At 42.5% G+C, this 13,187-nt stretch overlaps 1 protein-coding gene across 1 annotated transcript in view; it reads right to left on the reverse strand.

Moving 5' to 3' along the window:
• IGHMBP2 (immunoglobulin mu DNA binding protein 2) overlaps positions 1 to 13,187 on the reverse strand; it is a 60,922-nt gene that overhangs the window by 40,702 nt on the left and 7,033 nt on the right. Inside the window, exons 3-6 of the mRNA XM_083571904.1 lie at positions 11,104 to 11,296; positions 10,492 to 10,589; positions 6,112 to 6,275; positions 5,148 to 5,348 (exon numbers count right to left, since the gene is read on the reverse strand). Of these exons, the coding sequence (XP_083428030.1) occupies positions 5,148 to 5,348; positions 6,112 to 6,275; positions 10,492 to 10,589; positions 11,104 to 11,296 (656 nt within the window). The remainder of the gene's footprint in view (positions 1 to 5,147; positions 5,349 to 6,111; positions 6,276 to 10,491; positions 10,590 to 11,103; positions 11,297 to 13,187) is intronic.

The raw sequence follows: 13,187 nt of genomic DNA on the forward strand, positions 1-13,187 counted from the left end.
ATTTTGGTTGAAAGAAAAGAAGGTGAAAACCCTCTGCCGACTACTCTTATAAATAGCAAGTCACCCTTGTCCTCCTCTGGAAATTAATTTATTTTGCCCTCCCTTCCTGCGCTATTTGCTGAACATCCTATACCCCCTTTTCTGGGGACTGGATGGCCCCGTGAAAGTTGGGGGTGGCGGTACTAGTGCAACTCTCCTTCTGCTCACGGAGAAATTAGGCTCCAAACCAAGAAACCTTGTGCTCACCACCAGCCAGCCCCCAGAGTTCTCCTGGGGCATAGTGTGAACTAATAATCAACTTCATGCTTAGTGCAGGAATGCACAACATGCGCTCTGCAGCCGAGTTACTCTTGGCCAAGAGATTTCAGTCAAAATGGCCCGAATCACATATTTTATTAAACACAAAGTTTATAGCCCTGGAAAGGATGAAGGGGACAAATAAAACATAAACAAATATCTAGAAACAACTTCATTTTTTGTAGTATTAAACTGCAAAAAAAATAATTATGGCCTTACAATTAAAATCATATACATACCAACTCAGAAGTTTCATTCAGCTGAATGAAACTTGCTCCCAGCTAAATTTATATAGGATTGCAGCATTAATATCAGTTCTTGTTCAAAAGAGACAACTATGGGTGCAGGATTTTTAAAACTACAAGATATACCAGACTAAGTATGTAAGAATATGAAATCTTATGAATTAATACAAGTTGCCCCTTCCCCATTGGCTTTGTCTCAAGTCCTCACAAATAATATTGTGACATAATAATAAAATTGCTAGCCTTTATTACTGTGATACTGCTACCCTTCTGGGCCAGCGCAATAAAGTGGCTAGAACGTTGGGGCTGGATATAGAAGGCCCAGGTTCACTCTCCTGCCCAGCCAAGGAGGTCACTGGGTGGTGTTAAATGAGTCTTTCAGTCTATGCTATTACCTGTGTGTCTCATTTGTTGCTTCCTTCAAAATGCTATATCAAGCATGCCTAAAAAGTCTTAAGGCACCAAACCTGGGGGGGGGGGGATGTTTAGAAATCAAGAAATGTCCCATATAATAGAAAGTCTTTCATACTCCTGTGCTAGGAGATGACCCAAAAAATAATAATAATCTTAGCTATTCTGGATATTTTATTTTCTTGGGACACAATAAAATAAAATAAGAAATAATGAAATAAAGTAAGAAAGTAAAAAGTGAAGCAGTTGCAATATACAAACCTATAAAACTGCTGAACTCTTTCCATGATTGCTGGCTGTGGAGACACTAGAGAGATAGGCAAGCTACTTTCCATGCAATTTGCTTTGGGAGGGGACTAATCTCTCAAAACAATTACACTCTCCTGGATTCCTCCCAAATAGGGAACAACTTCTGAGCTGTTTCATTGCTCCAGCAATTAAAGCTTATTATAAAGAGAAATCTGAAAATGCTGAAAGAGGCAAACTCTGTAGCTTTCACTAAAGGAGAGCATTTAGCTCCCAGCATATTATTACAGTACAAGTGGAAACTGCAACGAGATGTTGCAGTATATATTCATCTCCTAACAGGGGTGTTCTTGTCCAGTGTGCCTTCCTCCAGGATATCATAAGATGTTAGGGACTAAAAAAGCCAATTCATTCTACTGCTTTAGTTTTCTCTTCCAACTGACACAACATTCTGCAATGCCTGGTGTCCACCGAACATACTGAGTCCTCATTAGGATTTTGGTTGTAATTTTTTTAAATTGGACTTCTCCAAAACTTGGGATTCCCCCTCCCACAAGCATGCCGATACCTCCCTCTTGTCTCTCAGTGGGTCCATTTTGGTTCCGTTCTAATCAGCATGAGGGCACTGAGACTTCATTATTGGGAGAGGTTGATGACTAGTATACCCTAACCTTCCCATAAGAGGGGCTTAAGGTGATGTACAGCCACCAGCACCACAATTATATCCTCACAACGCCTGTGTGAAATAGGCACGATTGAGAGTGAATGACTCAAGGTCACCAGTGGCCTTCATGGATGCTGGTGTCTTCCTCCTCCTAGTATACCACTCTGGCTCTCAGTGCAGTGTGGAGTATTACACAAATAAATTGCAGTTAACAGCGGAGTTGCCTGTTATCCTCTAGTTTAAATAGTCGGCCACTGTAGTTTAAGGGAAGATTGTACATCAGAACACCACTGCTCCAGAGAACACAATGGATAGCTCTCATCTCTGAACACTCCAGAAAACATTCTCACCTCAGTTTGCCTGTTAGGTTTTTTTTTTAGTTTCGACGAGGCAAACATAATTCACAAACAGGCAGCTCTCCTACAGAGCAGTGGAGAAAGTGAAGGCAGCATTTATGTACCTAGACACTGATGGCCAAGAGGCTACTTTTTGTAACACCAACCTCCCCACCACCACCACCCAGTAAATAACCTTGCGGTATGTAGACCTCTGGGACGCTGGTGGCACTGTGGGTAAAACCTCAGCGCCTAGGACCTGCCGATCGTATGGTCGGCGGTTCGAATCCCCGTGGCGGGGTGAGCTCCCGTCGTTCGGTCCCAGCTCCTGCCCACCTAGCAGTTCGAAAGCACCCTTAAGTGCAAGTAGATAAATAGGTACCGCTTTATAGCGGGAAGGTAAACAGCATTTCCGTGTGCTGCGCTGGTGCAGGCTCGCCAGAGCAGCTTCGTCACGCTGGCCACGTGACCCGGAAGTGTCTCTGGACAGCGCTGGCCCCTGGCCTCTTAAGCGAGATGGGTGCGCAACCCCAGAGTCGGACACGACTGGCCCGTAAGGGCAGGGGTACCTTTACCTTTACCTTTATGTAGACCTCTAAACTTCTTGCGGCCATGGACTATTGTAGAATGTAGTGTGACCAGCAGCCTACATTTGGTTTGGTAAGTCAAAACTGAGCATATGTTCCTTGCCTTACTTCTTGATATACAAAAGAAAAAGAGAGGGGGGAGATTTGACTTCACAGGATGGATTCTGTCTAGTTAGCATCCACACCTGCATATGATTCAATTAATCTATGCATCCAGTTGGTGGTTTTTTGTTTTTTTTGCTACCCATGGCAAACATTTTGTTCTGGCACCCACCGTACTTCTATCAATTCCAAATAAAAACAAGCACTGCATTTATTTCATCCTCTGCTCCAACTTCATCCCTCTGCAATGCCAACACCACACAGGAAATCCCCCCACCCAACCAAACTCTGTTCTAGATTGCCACTGTCAGGTCTGTAAATATATCTTTAAAGGATAATAGTGACAGAGGAACGTGTAGAGCAAACAGCATCTCAGGCCTGGGACCCTCCATCCCAATATGCTGAGTGGCTCTCCAGCAAAGTCAGCTGCTAACCAGGGATTGGATGGAAAGAGATCTAGAAGGTATCACTAAGAAAATTTATTTACAGCAAAGTGTACATAAATCTGGGTGACCTGGGTTAAATTTCCAGTTCCAACGCTTGCCTTGTCACTCTCTCAGCCGCAGCTTGTTATCCATAATATGAGGAACAGCCACCTACCTATGTGTGCGTGTTGTGACAATTTGCACAATAAAGGTTATAAAGCACTGTGTAAATAAATGAGAATAATACTAATTATAACTAGGAAAAATGCTTTTAGGGAAGCTTTTAATGTTTAACAGACTACTGTATTTTAATGCTTTGTTGGAAGCCGCCCAGAGTGGCTGGGAAGCCTAGCCAGATGGGTGAGGTATAAATAATAATTAATTAATTATTATTACTATTATTATTATTATTATTATTATTATTATTATTATTATTTATTTTGAGGGTGCTAAAGCAGCAAAGGTATTAAGGAGCAAACAAGACAAATAAAGATCATTACTGCATCATTTCCCAGAGACTGAAGGGGATTAAAAGGAGACAGGGCAGGCAAAAGTGTGTGCCAAGTCCTGAAACCCATTTCAGGTATGCCTCTATGTGATAGTGGACAAATTCCCAGCATAGTGCATTTAATTTAATTATGAAGCCATTTTGTACAATGTCACTGGGAAAGAAATGCAATAATTTGTAATAATAAATAATATCCCAATTAAATTAGTGCCACATTTTAAATTAAGTTTAAAGCAGGAAATTAAATAAAGAGCTTGACAGAGAACTCTAAAACTATGCTGCGACGGGCAGGGTGGAACATGTAACAAATTGAGCTACCAAGACTTTTAATGAATTTTCTTCCAATACTTTTAAGTGGTAATGCTATGGGTGCATTGCATTCTCTACTTGGGTGGTGATCAGGAAAAAGAAATATGGAGAATTCAGAAATCACTATCCCATTCAGCCCCATGGAGCTTCAATGTGGAGGCAGGTTTCCATGAAAGCAGTTGTCATTTATTCTGTTCATCCAATGACTCAGCCTTGACCTAAAAGCAAAGGCCAGAGCTAAAAGGGGCCAGTGCTAACACTTACTAAGCTCTAGTAAGGAAGAGGTTATGCTTTTTAATCTCTCCTTAAGTATTTCGCTGTTCTACTGAGTCCAGCAGTCATATATACACTTGTCATGAAAAACTGAGATAGGTCTGATCAGCTACAGGTCTACAGCTACTTCACAGATCACATTTTTTCTAGACATAGACCTAAGACATAGACTCATATCTTCTGAATTAGTGCCTGGATGAGATAATAGGCTAAATGAGGGCCAATAAATGTGCATTTTCCTAAGTTTGGAGAGTGGGCCTTGGTTAAATCTGCTTCGGTGTTTCAGGGCTATGTGTATTATGCTATTATTCCTGTTTGTAGATTTTACAAATAAAATTAGCAAATAAATAAGCCTGATTTTGACCCTCCAACTTTACAATGCCTACACACATGCCAGAATTGCCCTCCACAACAATGAGGGCTAGGTGCTTGCTTCTTTGAAAAACAAAAAGTAATCCCATGATTCTGAATATTTCATACATCAGACCAGGCATGGCCAAACTTGGCCCTCCAGCTGTTTTGGGACTACAATTCCCATCATCCCTGACCACTGGTCCTGCTAGCTAGGGATGATGGGAGTTGCAGTCCCAAAACATCTGGAGGGCCAAGTTTGGCCATGCCTGCATCAGACTGTATTGCACTTATACCTTCTCAGAAGTATACATTCTGCACTTTTCAGAAACATATTCTGAAGAATACTTATCCATTAAAAAAAACATTGTGGAAAATTGAACGGAAAACTCACAAATGCTTGATCAATATCTTTCCTGATATCTGCTACAATCTGGGCATTATCCCCACGTGCCAAGACAGCATCAAGTGAATGGCACTGTATGGACTCCAAAAGACGAGCCGGGTGACCAAGGCGCAGGATCCGCTCTTTACAGCCAGCGAGTCTTTCTACCAAGTTGTCAACTGCAATGTTAGATGGAGCACAGCACAAGACCTAGGAGAGGAGCACATTTTAAAAAACATTTCTTGGTTTCACCAAAATGGCCAAAAAAGATATGCAAAAAATGAGATTAGGAGAGTTTGAAGAAACAGCTTCAAAACAGAAGGGAAAGGAGATCCTTTTATAAGTGCCAGGGGAAGAGCTACATTTAAAAATAATAATGATGATGATGATGATGTTTCTCATTATTCCAGAGTCAAACCCAGGCCTCAGGATCTGACATGTAATTTTACTACCTTCTTAGGATCTCTCCCAGTTTTGCTTCAGGAAAAAATGCAAGGTCAGTAGGGAGTATGGAGAACCTCAAATTAATGGTTAAAGGTGCTTTAGTAGTATGGACAAATGGGTTCAAACAGCAGCTCCACCCCAGCCAACACCATCTATTGTAATCTTGGAGGAGTCTTACAACCAGTCACTCCCCCAACCTATAACTAGGGCACAAGAGGGCCACACTGTTGGGGGACAAATACAAGATGTAAAAATTCTTCTATACTCTGCTAATAAAGTGATGCTCCCTCTTCCTGCTATTAACCCAGTTCCAATAGCGTTCAAAGGGACACAGAAACATGTCGTAAAACCCAGAATGGCTGGGCTGAAGTAATGGAAATGGTGAGACTCAGCTATGTTTCCCAACCTTTGGGGACATCAAACCCCTGAAGAGCTGCTGCCCGATCATACAAAACTGTCCAGGATTAGGCGGTCATCACTATGTTTTGCCATCAAGCAGCTCCCTTAGAATCCATACCCACTCACTCACTTTCAAGCCTTGCTGAACAGCTTGGAGTATTATCTCCACCACTGTAGTCGTTTTGCCTGTTCCAGGTGGTCCATGGATGATGGCAAGCTCTTTCTGTGCCAGCGAGAAGCAAACAGCCTCCTTCTGAGAGGCATCCAGTGATTCATTGTAGTACTTCAACAGCTCTGCAAGAAGCAGCAGGAGGAGCATTTGTTCAGTTCTCAGTCCCGCAAAGAACATTTGCAAAAGAAAGCAAGCGCAACAATGCAAATAAGAGGCTGCTCCTGGAAGCAGATTTGATAGCAAGAATAACCTTTGCAACAAAGGAAACATCCAAGTTAATGCTCAGAGGAGTCAGGATCCCTAGTGTGAGCCCATACTGAGTCCTGGCTGCCTTTAAGACAGACTATGTTTAGCTGCAAATCTATTTCAGAGACATTCTGCATCATTATCTAAATCTGTGTTGGAATAGAAAGTCAGTGTGTTGTGCCAGGATGTATTTTAAAGAGGCAGTACATTTACAAAAATCCCACCATCATAATCTCACTAAGAAGTTCTTGGTTTTTTTGCTTTTGTTAAAAAAACCCACCTTCCTTGCTAGAAGGCCAAACACCAGCACTGCTTAAGTAGGTATGACAGGGCTTCTTAGAATGATTAATAGCATTAATAGCATCCTACAAAAGTGGGAAGCAAGAAAGAGCAATATGCACCGTGGCAATGATTGCAAAGGAGCTTGTAAGTGCAAGAGCCATGTTCAAACTCCTGCTTAGACAGAAACCCTTTTTCCATGGCCGTAAGCAAGTCATACAATCTATCAGCCTCATTTTCTCATCTGCAAAACAGGGTTACTAAATAATATCCTACCCAGCCATGCAAAGATGAATGAGATCAAGATTTCAAAAGTAGAGGTACATTTGTCTTGAACACAGTGAGAACACTTTCAGAGCAGACTTGAGACGCTAAAAATGTTCTGCACAGCAAATGTTACAGGAGTTCATATAATTAATTTCTAAACTTTACCCTTGCAACTGCAAAAGATAAAAGAGGATGGCTTTGGCCTCTATCCTGCTGCTTGTTTGATGTCAGAGTGCTACAGTAATCAGCAGAAGAACATTTGGTCTCCGAGGTCCAGAGGAAATCAAGTAAAATATAAAGGAGGGTGTTTTGGATTTCTTTTTTACGAAAGACGAACAGTTGGCAAGTAGGAGTTCTCATTGTTAGTTTGGCAAATGCTACATGGAACAGGCATTTGTAATTTCAGGCTGGCAAAAGACACAGAACTAACAATTTAATTCCTCTGTATCTGCGAGGAGCTGGCACATCAGAAGGGGCAGTGAGCGTCACCTTTGCTAAACCAGGTTATCAAGAGGTTTCTCATTCTAAACAGCAGGAAAGGGAAGTACCCCAATTCATTCAGTTTTTAGCATTTCCACCTGGATGACCCATCAGGATGCACCTTTCAGTTTTACAGAAGGCACACTTTACCCTGACCATTCAAAGACTGTCTTAAGGTCCCATTTCTTCCAGCCTTCTTTTGATTTGTTTTACAGTTTTATTAGTAACTATAACTGCTTTATTTGTTTTACCATTGGAAGCACTTTTGAAGGAAATGGTTTTCCCCTCTTCAGAGGGGAAATCGGCAAGGCTAGGCTAATGCTTGTAGCTGATTCTGTGGTTTTGTTTTTAAAAAACGGGATTTTGAAAAAAAATTACATTCCATGTGAATTCACAGGTTACTGAACTCTGGAAAACATCCCACAACAGTAAGCTTGAATCTTTTATTATAATGTTGCCCTGACCCTGTAAGAATTGCCCAGTCCCCATCCAGCATTCTGAACCGCATAACAACCAGCCAGCTGCCTCTGAAAGCTCACAACCCATTGCATGTTGTTATATCTGCCATTCACAGTGTTATACAACCTGCTAAGCTTGTCTACAGCAGCTGCCAGGTACTTTGACTAACCACAGCTGCTGCTACCTTAGAATGAACTAGTTAGATCACTGGCATCTCAGGTGGTGGTACAGCAAGATGTCTCCTTCTGGATCTGCAGCAATGCCACTGCTGGACCCATGGTGCAGGTTGGCCTCACTTAGTGGGTAGTAGTGGCTGGCCATGCTCCTGTACGCTGCTACTTCTAGGTGATGTGAGACTGACTGGCTGGTCACAGCAGGAGGGAGCAATGGGGATTCCTCACTGCAGCACACGGTGGACAATTAGGCAGAAGGCAGTATGCTGAATAATGTTCCCGAAATAAAAGGAAGTACAGTGTGTGCACACTATATGTACATAAGCATTCTGGGAAACCCACTAAGCAGCAGCTCAGAAAAATGGGCAGGTGCCATGACTCAAGACCAGCCAGGCCTGACCAAAGGGGAAAGCCACTTTGAAGCAGCACAGCAATGCAGACCTAACAAGTTTCTCACATCCTCCTTAGCAGCACCAGAATGTTCACACAGCTGCACAAAGACATCCTTCATACAGATTCCTTAAAAGAATGGAATAAGTACATTTCAAGAGAAGATGAGAAAAAAAGTAAGAGCAGTTACAGGATGGCTTAAGCATATGCTGCTATAGGAGAATGCTGACCTCTGGTGGTTACCAGCTGTCATTATTCCTTTTCCAAAAAGCCTTTTACGTGGAGTTCTTTCCCAGCCTGCATCTGCATTGAAATGGTTCAAGATGCTTTTTATTGTTTTGTTGTCTGCCACCCTGGGCTCCTTTGGAAGAGGATATACATTTAATTAATTAATACAGGATTCACAGGTGCTAGCCTAGGCCTAGCTGTCCCCCTGCTGAGCTAGTCTTCAGTGTGAAGATAGCTTTTTATGGAAAGGAGAATGCAAATGTGTGCTACCACCTGCTTTGGAAATGGGATAATTGAGCTCTATGATATGATTCTTCCAAGCATGCAGATTGGCCCTGACACACTGACTAATCTTCTGGCAAACATCTGCATCAGAAAGTATGTGCCACCTTTCTCCAGTAGTTGAATTAGATAAGCAGTCATATACTGCATTGTTCACTAGAAACAGGATATTATAGGACTGTGACCTTTTTGTCCCACATATTATTCTTGAGAAGTAGACTGTTCAGCTCACACAATAAGTAAAAGTACCTGTAACATGCAGCTGAAACTTAAGACCTGTTATATTGTGTAAGCCATGGTGTTTTTCTTGGCACCAGAACTTGTGTCTGTTGGCCCAGGTGACTCCTGGGTGACAGAGAACAGGGATAAGTAACTGAAACTGGAAGGTTTAAGACTAGCTGGTGGGGGACACTACTGTGAATACTGGTACGGTGCCCATTAAAATGAATGAAGGATGCAGAGCATGAATGCTGGTGGGCTGCACCTCATGACAGGATCTTGCAACCATTCTGACAAATTGCCATGGTCTGTCTGTCTTCTATTAATTTCTGGCCCCACCACATTCTAAAGATGCCCTTTTGAAAAACATCTAATACCCCTGTTGAGTTTGTGAGTCCATTATGGACTCCTCAAAGTCCAAGGGTAAACTATACTTCAGAACTCCAGGGAATAATGATTGGTAGCCTTGCTCACCAACAGAAATTGTGCATCAACCAAATGCATTTGGTACCCCCACAGCCTTCAGTCTACAGGAGGGTGATAGCTGTGGGTGCTCCTAGCACTGTTCCTGCTTTCACCAACACTATGATTAAGGAATCATAGCTGTGTAACCTCCCAGCTGTACTCAGTAAGGGTTAAACTGGAAACAAAGAATAAGGGGAAACCACGCATATGATGGTTAGACAGCCACACAAACATTCCCTATTGAATATTGGTTAACAGGAATCACTGCGCTATTATTCTGTTGCTGCTGAACAACCACAAAAGCAAGTTCCTCTACTTTCAAGTGTAATACTTACCAGCCTAGCCAGCAAGAACTGAGCTCCTGCCACTGCACCTTAATCTAAAATGGTGACAACAACCCGTCCTGCCCCCCACCTCACGAGTAACCTCAGTGGTGCTGCCTCATACTGGGAAAGACATGTGGAACAAGAGTGGCCTCTCCACTTGGTGTCTGGCTCCACTGACTGCTGAGGACATCAGGATTCTAAATCTATGAAGACACTCCACAACAATATTTTGTACTGATGCAAGCTCCTTGCACAACAAATGTTTATGCTACTGTGATGCACGTGTAAGGGAGTGCCAATGCCAGAGAGCAGTGGTGCCAGATGAACTTAGCACTGCATCAGATGTTCCAGTGATACTGTTCCTCAACTGACACAATAGATTGGCGAGGCAGTACTCTCGGAGTTGCTTACAAAATATATTTGTACATCGTAGTTGGAACAGTATGTGCTACAGTGACTTCTCCAGTCTTCAGAATTTTTCAGCATGGTATCCACATTCTATATAGAGAAGGAAAAGTTCTTACTTATATTGTTGGCATCACTAGGTTCAGAAGAACCGAAGAGGACGTCGATAAGACCAGATGCAGGCCCGGAGCGATATTGACTAAGTGTGTTTAAGGCCCTGCCACAGAAAATAATACAAAGGGAGTGAATCTTAAAAACAATTCCTTTAAAACTCAAGACAATATTTTCAAACATGAATAAACTTCTGCTGTAAACTTCAAGAGCTGGGTGTTGTTCATCTCTGCAGTCTTTGGATTGAAGAGGGGTTTTTTGGGTGGGGGAGGGGAGAAAAAGCTGAACATCCTCTCTCCCTTGCATTGTAGTGGGTTGGACTAGATGACACTCCGGATCTCTTCCATTCCAACTCTATAATTCTATGAACCCATAGTACTAAACTGGGTAAGGAAGCCCACTACTTTGCTTATAAGTAGTGAGTACCTACATCACCAAATCTGGCATTTGGAGCCCTTGTACAAAGTTTGTTGCCCTGTGATAATATGGAAAAGGGAGGGGGTGGGAGAACAACAGACCTTCTCCCCATTATTTTTTACAACTTTTGAAAAGAAAGGCATGCTTACTATCCGTTTCAGGTACACAATAAAACAAGATCTGTCCTATATTAGTAGCTTTACCTTTTAAGCCTCTTGTATGTGACATCGTTGGTAAGTTTCAGCAGACGATAGGAGTTCCCCTGGTCCAAGTTCACAAGGTTACTCTGAGGCTCATCAATTGCAATCGTGATTGATTTGGGGGCTATACGGGTGACAAGTCCTGTGGAGAGCTGATCACCTTGGCCTGCTGTTTCATAAAGTCCAACAATGTCACCTGCAGATGAAACAGAGAAGAACATTCAGGATACAGAATAGCAGGCAACATGGCCCTATACCAGGTTTGGTTATTTGCCCATCAAACCCACCATTGTCTATAGTGACTTGCAGTAGCTCTTTCCTAGCAGTCTCTCCCATTGTCTCACACAGCTTTATTTAACCTGGGGGGTTAAACCTGGGACATAAGCAGTATTCCACTGAGCGATGGCTATATGGAGCTCCCTACTAATAAACATTCCAGTCCTCAGGAATGACTGCAGGAGCCCTCTGCAATCCACCCATTCAGCTCCACACAACTGGCTGCCTGCACCCCCAGGATCAATTTCCACCTCCCACATATCCACCAAGATCCTGACTAATCAGCTGTGAAGCTTCACCTTGAAGCCAGAGTAGAAAAAGCACAGAACTTGGGACTGAGTTGAAAATTCAACACCCAGCTATTTCATTTCAGCAGGTTCATCCCACACTGGCTGGTTGTTGCCTGTAATATGGACTGGATGGGAAACACAGTCTAGGAGGAATCCTATTACAGATCCACCAATGGTACCCGCTTTTTTAAGGTACCAACTTTGTTCACTTCTGTTTTAATAACAGAGGAAATGACTGTTTCAATACATTCTTAAAAGATAAGTAGCCATATTGCATTAATAAGCAGAAGTTGTGCAATCCGATATGCTCAGTATAAAGACAGGCATTATAGTTGACCGGGCAGCAACATCACTGAGAAGATTGGGTCTTTAGTTGAACACTGAAACTAGGCATGCCATCAGACTTATGTACATCTCAAGGAAGCCAAGATCTTTGAGTGCCTTGATCCAGTTCTCGTCTTGGCCCACACAGAATTTAGATCAGCTTACCAGGATGCCCATAGTTAATAGTAAGAATCCAGAATCATACAGTATATATAGAGCCCCCAGGACAGACATTATCAGTTTTAAAACACACTCACAGATTTATATTTCTAAAATATAGCAAGTGTTAGCCATGCAAGCACCACATAGTTCCAAAAACCAATCAGCAAACCCCTATTGATTGTATCCAGCAATGAGAATACATTCTGCTTCAGTAAGTAATTCAAGTACCAATAAAACTCATTTTATACCAGTGAATTAAATAAAGATTGCTATGCATCTTAAATTGTTATAGGAATTGCCAGCTTAAATTGCCAGAATAAAATCAATCCACTGTGCTTGTACCTGAGAAGTAGGGTGGAAAGTCACCTTCTCTTAGATTCACATCCCTCAATTACAACTACAGGAAACCACATTTTCATTTCCATCTGTCTTTTTCCACTCTCCTGTCTGCCTCCCTCATCTTTCTGAAATATTTATTCATTAAGAGAGAAACGCAGCTTTGCATAATTGAAAATGATCACTCACTAGCAATTGTGAACCCAACGGACAATTTCTGTAGCCCATGCTGGCATTTCAGAAATGAAGTGCTCTTTCAGAAACAATGCAGAGGGAGATTATGTGCTTCTCAAAGTCTGGGGCGGGGGGGGGGGGGGCGCTTTCGAAAGTTCATGTTTCTCTAGCTCCATGCAATCCACTTCCAAATAGTCTTTTGTTTTAAAATAGCCAAGGATGCAATGCCATGCTGCTCCCCGATTACTATTATCATGCACAGCTGAGGAGTTAATTCTGGTACACAATTAACCATTTGCTTGATTGCCTGTGGCAAGAAAGAATTGGCCCCAGGTGAGTCTCCAATCTCCCTCCTAGCCTTAAAGAGCTAACCTGCCTATTCCCCCCCCCCCTTTCCTCCTCCTCAAAAGAAACAGCCCCAAAGGATTCCCTTGGGATGCTGTTCAACACAGGTTCAGATTTGAAACATGTGCCCAGTATGTCTGGGCTATCTGTCTCTCTCTCCTTCACGTATCTGAAGAAGTG

The sequence above is a fragment of the Podarcis filfolensis genome, assembly GCF_964270895.1.
Source record: "Podarcis filfolensis genome assembly, chromosome: 1".
Taxonomy (NCBI): domain Eukaryota; kingdom Metazoa; phylum Chordata; class Lepidosauria; order Squamata; family Lacertidae; genus Podarcis; species Podarcis filfolensis.